The sequence below is a fragment of the Eutrema salsugineum genome, unplaced genomic scaffold (genome assembly GCF_000478725.1).
Source record: "Eutrema salsugineum unplaced genomic scaffold, Eutsalg1_0 scaffold_3, whole genome shotgun sequence".
Taxonomy (NCBI): domain Eukaryota; kingdom Viridiplantae; phylum Streptophyta; class Magnoliopsida; order Brassicales; family Brassicaceae; genus Eutrema; species Eutrema salsugineum.
The window spans coordinates 2,850,094-2,867,635 of record NW_006256756.1 but is presented as its reverse complement, the minus strand read 5'-3'; the positions used below and the strand labels follow the sequence as shown (position 1 = coordinate 2,867,635).

General features: G+C 38.2%; 5 protein-coding genes across 5 annotated transcripts; 1 reads left to right on the top strand and 4 right to left on the bottom strand.

Moving 5' to 3' along the window:
- Positions 1 to 895: 895 nt before the first annotated feature.
- Positions 896 to 1,394, bottom strand: LOC18014617 (pEARLI1-like lipid transfer protein 1). The gene has a single exon (XM_006396687.2). It carries the CDS (start codon positions 1,359 to 1,361, stop codon positions 954 to 956), a length of 408 nt encoding a protein of 135 aa, XP_006396750.1. The 5' UTR covers positions 1,362 to 1,394; the 3' UTR covers positions 896 to 953.
- Positions 1,395 to 3,553: 2,159 nt separating this feature from the next.
- On the bottom strand, positions 3,554 to 3,901 carry LOC18014616 (putative lipid-binding protein AIR1B). The gene has a single exon (XM_006396686.1). It carries the CDS (start codon positions 3,899 to 3,901, stop codon positions 3,554 to 3,556), a length of 348 nt encoding a protein of 115 aa, XP_006396749.1.
- Positions 3,902 to 5,471: 1,570 nt separating this feature from the next.
- LOC18014760 lies at positions 5,472 to 7,850 on the bottom strand. Its single transcript, XM_024154345.1, has 6 exons — positions 7,638 to 7,850; positions 7,365 to 7,465; positions 7,158 to 7,273; positions 6,885 to 6,995; positions 5,916 to 6,807; positions 5,472 to 5,828 (listed from the first exon to the last, which is right to left on the bottom strand). Exons 2-6 carry the CDS (start codon positions 7,408 to 7,410, stop codon positions 5,587 to 5,589), a joined length of 1,407 nt encoding a protein of 468 aa, XP_024010113.1. The 5' UTR covers positions 7,411 to 7,465; positions 7,638 to 7,850; the 3' UTR covers positions 5,472 to 5,586.
- A 650-nt stretch (positions 7,851 to 8,500) lies between these two features.
- LOC18014759 (putative lipid-binding protein AIR1) lies at positions 8,501 to 9,003 on the top strand. Its single transcript, XM_006396684.2, has one exon. It carries the CDS (start codon positions 8,548 to 8,550, stop codon positions 8,935 to 8,937), a length of 390 nt encoding a protein of 129 aa, XP_006396747.1. The 5' UTR covers positions 8,501 to 8,547; the 3' UTR covers positions 8,938 to 9,003.
- A 4,848-nt stretch (positions 9,004 to 13,851) lies between these two features.
- On the bottom strand, positions 13,852 to 16,791 carry LOC112085161. The gene has a single exon (XM_024154194.1). It carries the CDS (start codon positions 16,789 to 16,791, stop codon positions 13,852 to 13,854), a length of 2,940 nt encoding a protein of 979 aa, XP_024009962.1.
- Positions 16,792 to 17,542: the final 751 nt, after the last annotated feature.

Genomic DNA, 17,542 nt, shown 5'->3' with positions numbered 1-17,542 from the left:
CAGTGTCTCGTTCGTCCACCGAAGCCGAATACCGTGCTATGTCGTTCACTTACTCTGAAATACAGTGGTTGATGGAGCTACTTCCGGTGTTCGACATAAAGCATCCAGAACCAGTTTCTTTCTTCTGCGACAACAAATCGGCCCTTAACATTCTTCGGAATCCAGTTTTCCATGAGCGCACTAAGCACATAGAGAATGATTGTCACATTACCCGTGATGCATTTCAAGCCGGTCAGTTAGCTGCTGCGCATGTTCGAACGACTGAACAGCTTGCAGACTTGTTGACTAAAGCTCTTGGACGTGTTCAATTTCGTTATCTACTTGGTAAGATGGGAGTTAAAGATCTACACTCATCATCTTAAGGGGGAGTATTAGGAAAGGATATACTCGAATATGAGAATATTCCTATTTGGTTAGAATAGATATTCTCTGTTACTTGTATGATAAGCTAAAGGCTACCCCTATATAATGTATTTGAATATCGATGGAATAAACACAAGAGAATTCAGAGCAATACACAAATTTTGACACTTCCCCTTTATCCAAATGTGGAGTAAAAATTCGATAGTTTTCACTTCTGCACTTTGAGTAAAATTCTAATTTTTATATATATTTTCCTGCTATTCACGTTCGGAAATCCGTATATAAATTGTAGGGTTATACTTATATAATCGATATATTTACCTATATTTTCTTGTTTTAACATAAACCACTAACTAGTATGAATTATTTTTTGTGAATTCAAGCGGAAACAAGAAGCTTATTAATTACCTTAAATTATGAATGAGCAAATCGATCTAAATTGGATACAATAAAAGAAATAGAAGCAACACTTATTCGATTAAAAAACTGAAATAGAATATGAGAATACAAAGAATCACAATGAAAGACAAACATTAAAAGAGAGAGAGATTAAACTTGTTTTCCAATGGAAGCATAGGTAAATAAGTAGATCAAGCGCATATGAATCCAGAAGGGGTCTTCCTGCCACAAACATTAAGAAGAAGACTGAGAGAGATAGGAACATTAAGCTTAATTCCTAAAACATTAGCCTTTAGGGCGGTGCAGAGACAAGCAGCGGCCTCAAGATCAACCAGACCCTTGAGGACCGAGCAACAAGGCTTGACTGGCGGCTTGCCAACATCGATTTTGAGAAGATCCTTGAGAACATTGGCGCAAACACCGAGTTTGAGAGTGTCTCTAGGGCAGCTTATTGAGGATGAAGGTTTTGGGGTGGGCTTCGGTTTAGGTTTTGGTTTGGGGATTGGGCTGCAGCCACCGCCACATGCGGTGGTTAGTGTGAAGAATAGGATGTTGAATGTGAGGAAAATGATAAGGGAGGCTGAGATTCTTGAAGCCATCTTTTTTTTTTAAGATAGAAGTGTTGTTTTGAGAGTGATGAAGAGAGATTGAGAGAGGGGGTATGTATATATATTAGGGTTGTAAGGGGTTGGACAGTTAAATAACGCTGTCATTACTATCTACTTGTGTGGAATTATTAATTTCTCTGATAATTTAGTAACAGTGGATCATTGTTTTAGAAAGTGGTTTCAAAAACTCCCATTTTTTATTTCACAAGAAGAAAAATGGATAATCATGGAATTTATTTGATAATGAACAGATATAATTATGAAGACACCATTGTGCAGTCATAGTTTTTCAATATGTCAAATTGATTGTTTGGTTTGATGTTCCATTTATAAAGATTAATATACATAAGATAGATGTTTCTTGGAGGGTTGATAATCTAAATATAATATTATGAAAACTAATTAATCTTTTATATTTGGGCTCGCTTTATCATATGTTTTCGATCAACTTTGTTTCATATACTTAACTTTATAAAATTTGAAAATAACATTTTGGTCGATGTGAGCCTTTTACCAAAAGAAAAATATAATAATAAAAAAAACATTTTGTTCAATGTGAAATGTACTATCCGTATTTGTTATTTAGTTAATCGCTCCAAACAAATGTGAATTTACAAATCAGGGTATTTCTCAGTTTTCTTTAAAAACTAAATATAAATGTTCAACGTTATCAAAAACATAGATTTTACATTATGTTCAAAAACATTTATATTACTATTGGCTTATATTATTTGGTTGTTGATTTCTTCTGATATTTGTATATCGTTTTTCGTTGATTTTTGGATAAGTAGTATAATTATTGGAATTATCGACTTAAATTCCGTTATATACCAACGGTAGACTTACTTTTTATTCGTTGATATAAAAAAATGTTGACTTGATTGAACCAAATCATATTCCGTGATGGTAGACTTAAATGACATAGAACCACTTCTTCTAAAACAGTCGACAATATTTTGGTTAACTTTTCAACAGTTGCCAAAAAAACATAATTTTTCAAAAAAATTTAACTTATTGAGTCTTTTGCAATGAATTGTTACTTATTTACCTCTTATTAGTTTTTAACACTTTCACAAAGTATTATTAGGATCTAGCACGTAATTTATTGTTCATGATAATTTTAATTTTACAAAATATAAAATACAGATATAACATACACAAAATAGTAAAGGATGGAGTAAAACGGTAATTAAACCATCAAAAAACAAAATAGTATAAATTCGTGTAGCTGACCAAAAACTAAGAACCCCAAAATTACATGCTACCTTACACTCAAACTGGTTTAACTTATTTATAATATTTAAATAATTTTTTTGATTTATTCTTGTATAATAAATTATGCAAAATATTATATCCATAATTCTATAATAGATAACTATATATTTTATGAACATTTATGCCAAACGACTCTAGTTGCGTTGAAGTCTTTATAAGTTTGTCTCTATTAATATGCATAAATATATAGTAATAAATGACTTTTTAGGATTCAAAATCTAGATCATTCGATGTATAATAGTGAATCTTTGCTCAACCATTAAGTCAAGAAGAGTTCTAAAATAAAAAGATGAATTAACTTTTTAATTTCATATATTTCTTAAGATATTCAAATGAAAATGGGTAAAGATGATTATGATATTTTCTACAAAATCACAGTTAAACGTGATTACCAAATATACAAGACTTAAATTAGAATCAATACACATGTCTACCATTATTACTCATAATTCCCATGTGTAGCTGGCGATTGTGTTTGAAGATTAGTAATTTTGGAATTTTGTGACCACAAAGTCTGGCTTTCACATTTGTATTGGCTTTATCCGTCATGTTTGATTTTAATTATCCTGATTAATATCATAAGAGATTATATAAGAAAAAAAATTCAAGGATTTACGTTACTCTCAATTATTAAAAATATTGTATAACATAGCAAACTTGACGGAACCAAAACGAAAAAGACACATAAAACCTTAACGAGTTACTATATCCTCTCTCTTTTTCTTCTTTGGATAAACAATTGGAGATTACGTAAGAACAAACCAACACGTCTCTATTCGCATTTTTTGTTGCATTTCCACAAAACATCTCATTAATAGTAACATTCTTACGAAGCAGATTTTAGATAGTACTTGAATATGGATGTTAGGCAAAACCAATTCGAGAACATACACAGAAATTATGAATTATTATGCTGGGCAACGGAAGCCATCGGGAAGGGTTCTTCCACAGGCGTTGATGGCCAAGTTAAGGTGAATGGGAGTGCTAATGGTGATGCCGAGAATGCTGAGCTTAAGTGCGGTGCAAAGGCAAAGTGCAACATCGAGATCGATTAGACCTAAGAGAATTGAGCAACAAGGTCTCATAGCCGGTGCGCCAAGATTCAAGTTGATGAGGTTGAGTACATTTGCACATATCGAAATTTTTAGAGCGTCTCTTGGGCAAGTATTGTCTGCGTAAACCGGGATAATGAGGTTGAGGAAGAGAAGATTGATAACAAGGAATAAAGCAAGTGTGGTTGAGGTCTTTGTAGCCATAGTTGATGTCGATCTTGCGTTATGTGTATGTTTGTAACTTTGAGTTATGGAGAATATATAGATATATGAAGGGAGACGAATAGTATTTATAGTGTTGGCCATCTGTTTAATTATGGATAAAGTGATTTAGCAATTCATTATCTAGAGTTACTCAGGGATAGTTGATTTATTGCTAAAGAAGGTTTAGGACTAGGAACTATAGGGAAATGAATTAGGTGTTTGTTGGATAAAGTGCGCAGGATTAATGTCTTCGATTAAATTTGATATTAGAAATACTACATATATCATATTCTATATAATCAGTCTAACTATGTAATATTCGGTAGAAAATTCCATAGAATGCAGGAACATATAAAAAAACAAATCTAGTTAGGTTGATTTATTGTTTATATCAACATAGGGTTTCCTTGTTTAGTTGTTTTCTTTGTTTTTAATACCTACTAATTTACTATTAACAAAAGAGATGGTAGGTATAGTTTTACCTTCAAAACGTTTGTTTTCATTGTTTTTAATACTTACTATTCTACTATTAATAAAAGAGATGGTAGGTATAGTTTTACCTTCAAAACGTTAGAAGTATTATGAATTATTAACGACTTGTCTGTTATTATTTCCTCTTATCGCTATAGATTAAATCTTTTGATTTTGACCCAACATTTGGCACACTCTTGTACACGAATAAGACTGGGCAATGAAATATGTTACTTATGATCAGTTTCGATATGATTATTCAATTATGGTTGTGTAGTTTTCATGTGGTTAAGACTTAAGAGCAATATTTGTTAGTTTTTGCGTGGCTCAATGCATTTTTGGTCGTTAGCCGTTACAATATAAGCTCTCTGTCATTGCAGCGGAGCCACCGAGCATGATGACGATGGAATGCTCATCGTCATCTATTTAGTCATGGAGAAAGTGATTTAGAGAATTCTTTTTGTTGGAGAACGTTTAGTAATATTGGGGAATGCAATTAAGTATTTTTTTTTTTGATAAAGTACGTAGAGTTAAAAGACAAATAATCAAATATAGCCCTTCCAAATAACTTAAATATATTAAACTAGAAAAATGGATGATCATATAAATATTCGGTCGAAATTCCCTAGAATGCAGGGACATATATAATGAGGCCGATTTATTATTTTCGACACAAGGTTTCCTTATTTAGTTGGGGACAAGTGTCCACTTGAAATTTAAATGTTTGTTTTATTTGTTTTGAAGACCTACTAATGAAGTATTAACAAATTGGATAGTAGGTTAGTTATACCTTCCTAGAGTGTAATTTATTACGAACCATACGAAAATTTCTAATGGGTCGTGAACAAAATACAAAATTTTAAGCGAGATATGAGGTTCCAATTAAATCAGTTCGCTTTGATTTTTTTCAAGTTATAAGCGAATGGGATCATACATGTAGTCGATGTAGTTATTCTTTTCGTAGTAACACATATTCATTTGAAAAGTATAAACAATTAAGTAGCCGTTTTCGACCACAAAAACGTTTTTCTTTGTTATCATTTCTCTACAGGGCTAAATTCTCATGTTCATTTCATTTCAATTTCCACTCTAATGGTCATCAATCGATTCCATACGTATATAGATTATTTAAAAAACGAACCGTACAATAGACAAAATTACAAAAGGAACAAGAAATTACAAAATTACGAATCTTTGATACTTTGATCATCAATTTAACTCTCCTCACTGCCACACACTTCCTCTAACATTTCCATGAACCCTTTCTTCTTCTTTCCTCTCGTCGTCGTCGTCGTCATCGAGCTGAGACGATTGGTGTGCATTGATGCTTCTTCAAATCTCGTCCATAACTCTTTCTTCAAAGTACTCTCACCTGCTCTTGTTCTGTTTTTCGTCATTACACTCTCTGCTTCTTTCAACATTGGAGTACTCTCAACCACCATTGACACACTTTCCTCTAAGAAAACAGCCGAGAAAAATAAAGATCATAGATGCTCAAAATCATAAGACTCAATGAAATAACCCAAAAAATCAAATTATGTACCTTTTGGGTGTTCTGCTTCTGGTTTAACGTTTGGAAAAGCAAATGAGGACACCGTTTTGGATCCACCGGTTTCATCAATCTGTTTCTTCTCATTCACAGGCTCCAATAAAACACATGTTTTAGGAGGAGAAAACCACCAAACCGGCGACGATTCAATATCAGTTTTTCTGGCTATTGGAGCATGATTTATTCCCAAAAGCTCAGGAAACTTCGAACAGAGATCGTCTGTTTTATCAATACCAGAGGATCCAGAGCTTTGTGAACCATTAAAAGTGGAACTAGCTCCCAATTCAGAGCAGGTGGACTTACAAGCTCCTTGCTTTTCCGGTTGAGAAGATTCAGGAACCGGTTTAAACAGAGCAAAAGGTTTCGGAGGAGACATCTTCAAGCAAGGGGTCATTAGAAGCTCAGACTGGATTTTTCTCCTGAGAACTGGTGAAGACAATGGCTCACACTCCACCAAATTTTCAGAGAGATCCATGTCTAATGAATTGCCAAGTCCTGCGGTTTTCATAGACTCCTCTCCTAACACACCATCACTTGTTTCTTTAGAAGCTTCGAGCCGTTGATTTGCAGCAGCATTTGGCAGAATCATTTTAGATTTCATCTTGGAGGCATTCTGATGTTTGAGGAATGCAGATTTGCCTAAGGGTAGTGGTGTCAACAGAAAGAGTTGTCGACCCTTGTCGGCGTTATAATCACCACGCCATGCCACGAGAGGAGATGGAGAGACTAAAGGCTCAAATTGAGTAGGCTCAGGACTCTCAACTTCAAACAATTCTTCCTCTTCGCTAGGGCGCACACTGCTAGTGCTCATCAAAGAATGTTCTTCTTGATTCTTTGGAAGCAACTGAAGGCCGGATAACGCTTCTTGCAATCGAGGAAACCATGGCTGTGTATTTAAAACAGGTTAGATTTCGAAAGTAAATGGCCAAACACTAGAAGGAAACAAAAACACTATATTGAAACCTTTAATGAGGTATGCACATCCGACAACACCGATCTGAATGTTTCAACTTCTCTTGTCCCTTGTTTGCTCATGTTCTTAAGCTTTGTGGCTTTCACAACGAGCTCATCTATCTGAAGTCCCAAAAACCATGGCATAACTCATTAATGTAAAATGAAAATGGTTCTTTAACCAATACCAAACAAGTTGTTGATCATTGTCAGACAAAGAGACAAGGATTCAAGAGGAACACACAAACTAAGGAAATATCTCTAGCCAAGAAGAGTAGCAAGAACCTGGAGAAGAAGAGATGAGATATCAGAATGTACAAGGTAGAGTAGATCCAATTCACAATCGTTACCACCATATCCATGATCTTCTTCTTCTTCTTCTGTATGTTTCACTTCATTAACTGCAAAATAATCAATCAGAGACCAAATCCATGTCCAATGACTTTTCCAAATTTTCTCAAAGTTTAGAAGAAGCGAGAGGAGTTTTGATACCTGTTCCTCTAACAACACTATCTCTTCTGGTTACACAACATTCCATTTCCTTAGCCTATGAAAGGAGCTTGGATTTGCAATAATCCGGATCTGGAGAATCGCTAACAAAACAAAAAGGCAAAACCAATTTGTATCTAGATATCGTGCTCTTATCCGAATGCAAAACAAAATTGTCCAGATTGAGGAAGATAGTTACACGACTGAAAATAAACCCTTCAAAATTGAAATTGATTCTCATCAGAGTAAGACGAAGAGGGAAGATAGAGAAAGCACCTTGCTTAGACGGAGAATTAGGTCACGTAACGGGAAGTTTAGAGGCAACCTTGTCTGGTTTCCGTCGCCGGAGATAGTGGTGGGTACACTATCGCTAGGGTTTGTGGGAGAAGGCGAAGGCGGGATTTTGAATTTTTCGAATTTGGGTTTGATGTTCGACGAAGATGACAGCAATGTACAGAGAATGAGAGAAATCAAACATTTTTTGTTTGTCTTTTTTCTTCTGCCGACCAATTTTTTTTTTCTCAAAAAAACAAATCACAAATGTTGTATGTCAATAAAGTGGGCTGAAATTTCTTATGGGCTACTAGAAACGAAGCCCAATAATATAGGTCTTCTTATCGGCTTAATCATATGTATAGAAAGTAGATGAGATTTTTACACATCTCCTAAAGTTATTACTTGTAATATAGTTTAAAATGACAAATGAAAACTTTAGATGAAGTATTTTGATTTCATCAAATTTAGTAACATTTTCTTTCATTACACATTTCATTAATATATTTAAGAATTTTGTAACCTAACAAGTTGTAATAGTTTAAATCTTTATATATTCTCATGAATTTACTTCATAATATATATTTCAACATAAGAAATTTGAAATTATACACTTGACACTTCGTTCCAAACTCTTACTTCAGATCGCCAGCTAAAATTCCCTAGGGACTATGGCTAACCACATGGTCGGAACACATACATACATTGATCATTTTTGTTTTACCTACATATCAATATTATAACCCTAAGTTGTATTTGAATAATCAAAAGTAATACGATCTTTAAAACTCATTTAAATATTCGACTCAAGCCACTCTACTTACCCTATAAATACCCACTTATACACTCTCAATTTCTTCACCACTCTCAAACATTTTATAACAACACTCAAATTCTTTAAAGGCTAAGCAAAATGGCTCTTAGAAACTCCCTAGCCATCTTCCTTGCCTTGAACATCCTCTTTTTCGCCCTAACCGAAGCCGGCCGCTCCGGTTATCCACCATCGCCATACAAACCCAAGCCTACCCCAAGCGCTCCTGCCATCGAGACATGCCCAAAAGATGCCCTGAAGCTCGGTGTTTGTGTTAACGCGCTTAACTTGTTGAATGTGACATTAGGTGCTCCTCCGGTTCAGCCTTGTTGCAGCCTCATTGACGGTTTGGTCGATCTTGAAGCTGCGGTTTGTCTTTGCACCGCGCTTAAAGCTAGCATTCTCGGCATCAACATTAACCTTCCGATCAACCTCAGTTTGCTACTCAACGTCTGCAGCAGAAAGGCTCCACGTGGCTTCCAATGCCCTTAATTCCTTAAACGTTACATATAAAAATCGATAAGCCCTAAACTTATTGATATGCATGAAATGTGGTCGAGTTTCAATTTGTGTTCCTTGTGTGTGTGTGTTTGTTTTTATCTTCTCTTATTTGAATTGGTGCATGTGGATGAGGATCTTCCTCATCCATGAAGAAATGGGTTTGTGTTGTCATTTATTTCATTTGTCTTGATGATAAAAGAATCGTTTTCTTTCGGTGTTACATTTTATGTTTGCTTCGTTTTATCAAAGAAGTAGGGGAAAGTATTTTTAATTCGTTATATCTGGTCCGTGAGTATTGGATTCGTTCATGCAGACATGAATTCACGTTCTGCGAATTGTAGTCTGAAGAATAAAAGAAAAAAGTATGTGAGTACTATTAATTAATTAATTTTGTATAAAGAGCCTTCCATCTACTTAACAATATAGCAATATGCATGTTCTAGTGTATCTATAGCAGCTAGTAACACGTACGTACGAAAAATGGGCTATAAGAAAGAGTATAAAATAGTGAAAATAGTATATTTAATTATAAATTAGTCAGCTACGTACGATTTGAACTTTGAAGTCTAATAAATCAGCCAGCATGACTGCATGAGGGTTATATTGATAAATAATTATTTAAAACAATTCCAAACAAGTTTTCCGCTGGTGTCTTTGATTAAAAGTCAGCACGCACTGACTCACTATTTAAAAAATGAAAAATGAAGAAATCGAATTAGCTATTTGAAGTTTATTCGACGGATCAAAACCAAAAGCCAATTAAAAGTAAAACCTCACAAGAAGAAATTCTTGACTTGGATGTTTGTCCTCAGTAGTGTAAAACAAGTGAAACAGAGACTTGTGTAGCACACGTTGGAAATGCAAAAAACCTTTTGTTTTTTATTAGAAATCGCTTAGACAATCTATTCAAGATCTGTCTAATCAGTAACTCGACACTGACCAATTCCTAATCTACCCAAGTTTAACACAACAACAGTTGTGCTTCACTCACTTAGAACACTCACCAAGAACCCTAATGCTTTCTGTAGTTTTCATGTGAACTCTTTCAATAATCTCTCAAAAGTGCTAACCCGTTCCCTAGATTAGACTCCAGTATATATACCACATTACGCTCCACAGCTTGTGAATATACTCTTTCCTTTTGTTGAGATCTTCTATGATTCTTCAATATCCGATCTTCCAAATGAACAAAGACGGATGGAATCATACATCTCACGAGCTGCAGCGGAAGCAAAGTTGTCGCGAGAGTATCAAAGAGGACGAGCGAGCTCCAGGTGCATGCAGTCGCGAGCCAGTGTTGCCTTGCGATTAGCGCGATAGCGAGACTCGGAATCGACATAGGTGTGAGGAGGACCCTCTCGCTCATCACCGGACCCATCAAGCATCTCTTCATCACCTGATTCAGCAAAGGGGTTGGAGAACAGATCTGCAGGATCTTCGAAGTGCGGCGGAGGATGAGAGGAGTGACTGGAGTCCGAGCTGCGATCCTCATCATCAGACACGACGACTGCAGACTTGCCATGGCGTTTTCTCTCCTTCTTCTTAGCAGAGTGACGGCGAAGAACGGAGGCAATGGTTTCATTGTCTTCTGGTTCCCGACGGGAGGCCGCATTCGCAGACTCCATCAGTTTGGAAGCTTGAGATCGCGTATGGCGAGGCATTGATGAAGCTCAGAGATTGACAAGGTGTGAATTGAGGAGAAATGAGTCGCACACGGTTAGGGTTTGATGGCACACCAAACGTCAGCACAGTATATATTCAAGCGGGAAACCTTGGCATGACCTAACACAAGCTCAGTAGACAAGATAAGCCCGATAAAAATGGGCTAGAGGCCCAAAACAAAAATCCACAGAATGACACAGACCCAAACATGAGTAACACACAAGACAACACACAGAAACTGTGATCGAGTGAACCATGAGCATCAGCTAGTCAGCAACACTTAAACACCAAAATGGAAGATAGATGCGGAAAAAGACACACTTATGTACAACTCACATGGGGAGAGGTGATTACCAATGGTGACAGATTGGAAGGAAAATAAAGAAATCAACTCGTGAGCAAGTAAGGCAGCCAATCCTCCAGCTGAAGGGCTTTCACCTTACTCATTCTGAGCAGAAAGTGTCCCGGTGCTATCCAAGGGTACGTGACAGATGGAATGACGTTTGTGTGGAACACGGGTATGAGATAGGTGAGTCACGTGTCCACTTCTCCACCGGATTCAGAGGGTACTATGCCATGACAACAACAAGGACATATTTGGCCACACAGTGTGTTACATAGTGCATGTGCTGCGTACCCTTAGCCAAGGAGCATTCACACATCCCTTTTCCCATTGTTTTTTTTTTTTTGAAAAGAGAACACTGAGCATTAGTGGATTGTGTCCTAGTTGTTGTCACTGTCTTATCATTTGTGCTGCCATCCCTCAGTTGATGCGCATTCACACACTCCTGGAATCGACCCTAGACTGGCATAGAGTTACTCCCCTTAACACATGACACTTAGCCCATATCCATGTTCAGCCATTCCTGTCAGTAATCATAGCCAGAACTGAAATATGATAGCATCTCGATCCGGTATGAGTGACGCTCATCATGGCAACGTATCATCCTTGCACACATCCTGGACTACACACAGAGCATTACCTGACACAGAACTTGCTCAACAAGAGGTGTTAACACTGATAAAAACTGTACAATAAAAAATATACACCTCAATAATCACTTATGCAGATATGAGTTTAGTGTTCACAGACTCTCAATGCCTTTCTAAGATACAGAAAAGTACTGAGATCAAGAGGTTTTGTAAAGATATCCGCAAGTTGGTGCTCAGATGCTACATGCTTGATGACGACAAGTTTCTCCTCAACTAAGTCTCTGACAAAATGATGCCTAATGTCTACATGCTTTGTGCGGGAGTGTTGCACTGAATTTTTTGTCAAATCTATGGCACTTTTGTTATCACAATGCACAAGAAAAGGGTCATTTTGAGTACCATAGTCAGCCAGCATTTGTCGCATCCACAAAAGTTGTGTGCAACAGCTTCCAAGTGCAATGTATTCCGCCTCTGCTGTGGAAAGAGAGACGCAATTCTGTTTTTTACTGTGCCATGAGACCACATTGTTACCCAGAAAGAAACATCCCCCAGATGTGCTCTTCCGATCATCAAGACAACCTGCCCAATCTGCATCACAAAAACCTGCAAGATTTGTGTTAGTCTCAGTGGAGTAAAACAGATCATAGTCTAGCGTACCTCGTACATATTTGATGATCCGCTTGACAGCAGACAAGTGTGACTGGCGATGACATGCTTGATAACGAGCACACAGACCAACGCTGAGACACAGGTCAGGTCGGCTGGCTGTCAGATAAAGTAGGCTTCCGATCATTGCCCTGTACAGCTTTTCACTCACTTTCTCGCCTTCTTCATCTCTTGACAGCTTGCTAGTTGTACTCATCGGAGTTTTAGCAACTTTGCAGGTTTCCATCTCGAATCTCTTGACCAGGTTCCGAGCATAAGTGCTTTGTGACACGAAAATCCCATCCTTAGTTTGCCTGACTTGAAGTCCAAGGAAATAATTCAGTTCTCCAACCATGCTCATCTGAAACTCCTTTGTCATGGTTTTGACAAAGGTGTTCACTAGGTCTGGGTGAGTTCCTCCAAAAATGATGTCATCATCATAAATTTGAACCACCAGAAGCTCAGACCTCTCATCTTTAATGAACAAGGTTTTATCAACACTTCCCCTCAGATATCCAGCACGAAGAAGAAACTGAGTGAGTCTCTCATACCATGCTCTTGGATCCTGCTTCAGCCCATATAAGGCTCTTTTCAGCTTGTAAACATGGTCAGGAAACTGTGGATCCTCGAAGCCTTTAGGTTGAGCCACATATTCCTCTTCCTGCAGAATCCCATTGAGGAATGCACTCTTCACATCCATCTGGTAGAGCTTAATTTGCAGTTTGCACGCGATTCCAAAGAGTAGCCGAATGGATTCAAGGCGAGCCACAGGAGCAAATGTCTCATCAAAATCAACTCCTTCTATCTGTGAATACCCCTGGGCTACTAGTCTTGCCTTGTTTCGAATGACATTCCCATCTTCATCAATTTTATTTTTGAAGATCCATTTAGTACCAACTACATTCACATGAGACGGTTTTGGGACTAGATCCCAGACATCCAGCCGAACAAACTGCTCTAACTCCTCATGACATGCAGCTACCCAGAACTCATCATTCAAAGCTTCCACCACCGTGCTTGGTTCAGCAAGGGAGATGAAACAAGCAAATTTTGCCAGCTCTTTGAAGTCAATCTTCTTACCTCGTGTGACGCTCCTCTCATCCAGATTACCAATTAGATCGTTAGGAGAGTGATTTCGATGAACCTGGACTGGAACTTGAGCTTCGTCAGGAACATCTACATCTTGCGTCACCTCATTCTTGGTGTCCTCGATAAGGCTTTCTTCCACATGAACCTCTGTGTCACACAAGGGAGCAGAGAAAATCCCATCCACAGAATAACTGCTTTTATCATCAAAGACAACGTTGATGGCATCTGAAATCATCCTGGTTTGTTGATTGTAGACTCGAAAAGCTCTGTTATGTGTTGAATAGCCAAGGAACATACCCACATCACTTCTGGAATCAAACTTGCCCAGATTATCTTTGTCATTTAGTATGTAACACACACACCCAAACACATGAAAGTAGTTCACATTTGGTGTTCGACCATTCCAGATTTCATATGGAGTAGTCTTGGTTCCTACTTCACATAGACTCGATTGATGATATAACATGCCGTATTAATGGCCTTAGCCCATAATCTTGTTGGAACATTATTACCCAGCATCATAGTTCTTGCCATCTCTTGCAAAGTTCGATTCTTCCTTTCAACTACCTCATTTTGCTATGGGGTTCTTGGGGCAGAGTATTGATGTCTGATTCCTTGGCTGTTACAGAATTGTTCAAACAACTCATTTTGGAACTCCCCTCCATGGTCATTTCTAATTTGCACAATGTTCCCTTTCTCGGTTTTGAGCTGAAGAGCCAAGATCTTGAAGCTGTTTGTTGCTTCAGATTTTTCACTCAGAAACCTCACCCAGGTGAATCTTGAGAAGTCATCAACCAGCACGAAAATGTATCTTCTTCCTCCTATGCTCTCAGTCTGAACAGGACCCATCAAATCCATATGGATGAGTTCGAGAACTTTCTTTGACCTGATTTCAGAGACTGCCTTGTGTGGTACTTTAATCTGTTTTCCACGGCTACATACTTCACACACACTATCTCTTGGTGCATCTAGTTCAGGTATTCCCCTTATTGCCTCAGCTTTTACAAGTCGACTTAGTCCATGAGTATTCATATGACCAAGTCTCTTGTGCCACAATTCCAAATGCGATTCTCTTGCTGAAAGGCATTGATCCGACTGACTCCACATGTAACAATTGTTCCCTGACCTGATGCCCAGAAGAACAATATTTCCATTTTCATCCACTGCTTTGCAATCCATTCGGGTGAAAATGACCTTAAGCCCTTCGTCACACAATTGGCTCACACTGATGAGATTCGCTTTGAGCCCGCGGACATAAAAGACATTCAGAAGTTGAGGTTGATCGTCTCTCTCCAAGTTCCCAACTCCTTGTATCTTTCCTTGTCCTCCATCACCAAATGTGACATTACCAGCTTTAACAATGCTGATTGTGTCAAACAGGTCACAATTCCCGGTCATATGTCGTGAACAACCACTATCAAAATACCAAGCATCACCTACATGTCCTTCAGATGACGTGTAAGCCACATTTGCTATGTGCTTGGTCTCTTCGAACTGAATTCGTGCAAGATTACACACTAATTCAACACATGCATTCTCAACTATCGGAGCATCATACAGATCCCTTTTCGCAATCCACATCTTTCCCCACTGTTTGGGCTCCAAGTAACATAGATGTCTTATCCAGACCTTCTTCACCTTGTTCCTGAACTTGTAGCATCTAAATTTCTTGTGCCCTGGTTTCTTGCAGAAAAAACAGCACGGTTTGGCACGTTTAGCACGCTTCTCAGGAGTCTGATTGGCATTCGTACCTTGGTGCGACTTCTGAGTATGATTTGCTCGAGGGTGATTCTCCTTAACTTGAACAAAACCTTCTGCGGGATGCTCAGGTTCCACTTGGGTAAGCTCACTTCTGGATGTACCTCCATGGACAAAGTTGGACATGTTTCCATATGAACTTCCACTTCCCCCGACAGCACCTTCATATCCCAGACCCCAGTTCTTCTTGGGAGGTAAACCCATAGATAGGATTTCATCAAGGTTCTCAGCACCTGTATTCAGAATCCTTATCTTTTTGTGATTTTCGGTTAGTTGAGACTGAAGATTGATGCTCTTATCTTTTTCTAGCCTGCAAACTTTCCTCAAATTTTCAAGTTTGATCTCCAGTTCTTGATTCTTGATCTTTTCAGCTTTCAGAACATCTAAGTTGAGTTTTTCATCTTTAATATTCTCAAGTTTCTCCAACACATCCTCAACCGGATCTTTTTCCATTTCAAGGATGTTAATCTGCGCTTTCATCATTGCCTTATCCTTTACCAACTGAAGATTGTCTTTGCTCAGCTGAACACAGTTGTCATACAGTTTCCGGTATTCAACTTTGGCATCAAACTCCACATCCTCATCTTCACTTTCTGAGTCCATAACCTGTTGTGTCTCTTCCTTATCGTTCGTTTCGCCAGTCGCCACAAATGCAACAAAATTCAGCATCTGACTTTTGTCATCTTCTTCCTCTTCACTCTCAGACTCAGATTCTCCCAAAGCCATAAGTGATTTTTCTTTCGATTTTGATCCATTTGGACATTCACTTTGCATATGGCCAAAACCTCTGCATTCAGTACATTTAAGCTCTTTCCGCTTAGTCAGTGGGCATTCATTTCTGAAATGTTCATAACCTTCGCACTCATGACATTGCAGATCTTTTTTTCTACCTGTTCTATCCCCGTCAGAACGGAAGTTGCGGGAGTTACCTCTGTCTGAATCAGTTTTCTGAAACCTGGAAGACTTGTTCTGTCCTTTCTCTACCCTTTTCAGCATCTTGTTGAAGTTCTTGGCTAACAGACTTAGTTGCTCCTCCACTTGGCTCACTCTGTCATTTTCTGTCGTAGCTGCAAATGTCAGGTCTTTCTGTTTGGCTTTTTCATCTGCAGTAGCTTCCAATTCTTCGGCCTTGAGCACACCAACCAGAGTGTCAAATTTCATATCATCTGAATCCATGGAATACTTTACCACCGTCTTCTGAGCTGCATACTTGGGTGGTAGACATCTGAGAAGCTTCTTGACAAGCTTTTTGTCTTTGTATTTTTTCCCGAGAACAAACGCTTCATTTGCAAGAGTGCTGATCTTTGTAGTGAAACTGGTGATCGACTCATCCTTTTCCATTCTGAGATTTTCGAATTGTGAAGCCAGATGATCCAGTCTTGATCGCTTCACACTCGTATTTCCTCCGAAATGATTCACCAGTATATCCCATGCTTCCTTAGCAGATGCGCACCCTTGAATAAGACTGAATTCATCCAACTCAACTGCTTCACAAATAGCATTGATGGCCTTCGAGTTGAATTTCGAAGCATTCTTCTCAACATCTGTCCATGTGTTCTTTGGTTTAGGATATTTCTTTGTGATTCCATTGTCATCGACTGTAGCAACAACTGGAGCAGTCCACCCTTCTTCCACTGCAGTCCATGCGTCCTCGTCAATTCCTTGGATGACATGCCTCATGCGAGCTTTCCAGTGACCAAAATTTCCAGCATCAAGACGCAGTGGTTTCTGCACAGCGATATACTTGGTAGTCTCCATTTCGTCCGCAGGACCTCCACCTGTAAGAAGGCGTTAAGCCTAAGGAGTTCTTCTCTGATACCAAATGTAAAATAAGTGAAACAGAGACTTGTGTAGCACACGTTGGAAATGCAAAAAACCTTTTGTTTTTTATTAGAAATCGCTTAGACAATCTATTCAAGATCTGTTTAATCAGTATTACATGATTTTGTTTAACTCAGCAACTCGACACTGACCAATTCCTAATCTACCCAAGTTTAACACAACAACAGTTGTGCTTCACTCACTTAGAACACTCACCAAGAACCCTAATGCTTTCTGTAGTTTTCATGTGAACTCTTTCAATAATCTCTCAAAAGTGTTAACCCGTTCCCTAGATTAGACTCCAGTATATATACCACCTTGCGCTCCACAGCTTGTGAATATACTCTTTCCTTTTGTTGAGATCTTCTATGATTCTTCAATATCCGATCTTCCAAATATCCTTTCGTTGCGATCCTGCTTGCTTCTCACGAAATCTTTTTGAGTCGTTCAATCAGTCTGTCATCCCAGTAATGCTTTTCTGTCCACGTCATCTTTGTGTGTCACACACCATCCAAAACTTGGATCTTACAAGTAGATGGTCTACGAAATATTGAATTCCAAAATGGGGTCTTCGAACGGATATACTAATGCCTTTTCTGTAGCTCGACTGGAGAATCATCTCTAGAAATCACATGTAATACGTTTGCACTTTTAGCTGGTCTTTTTGGCGTATTGATCACCGTTTTTG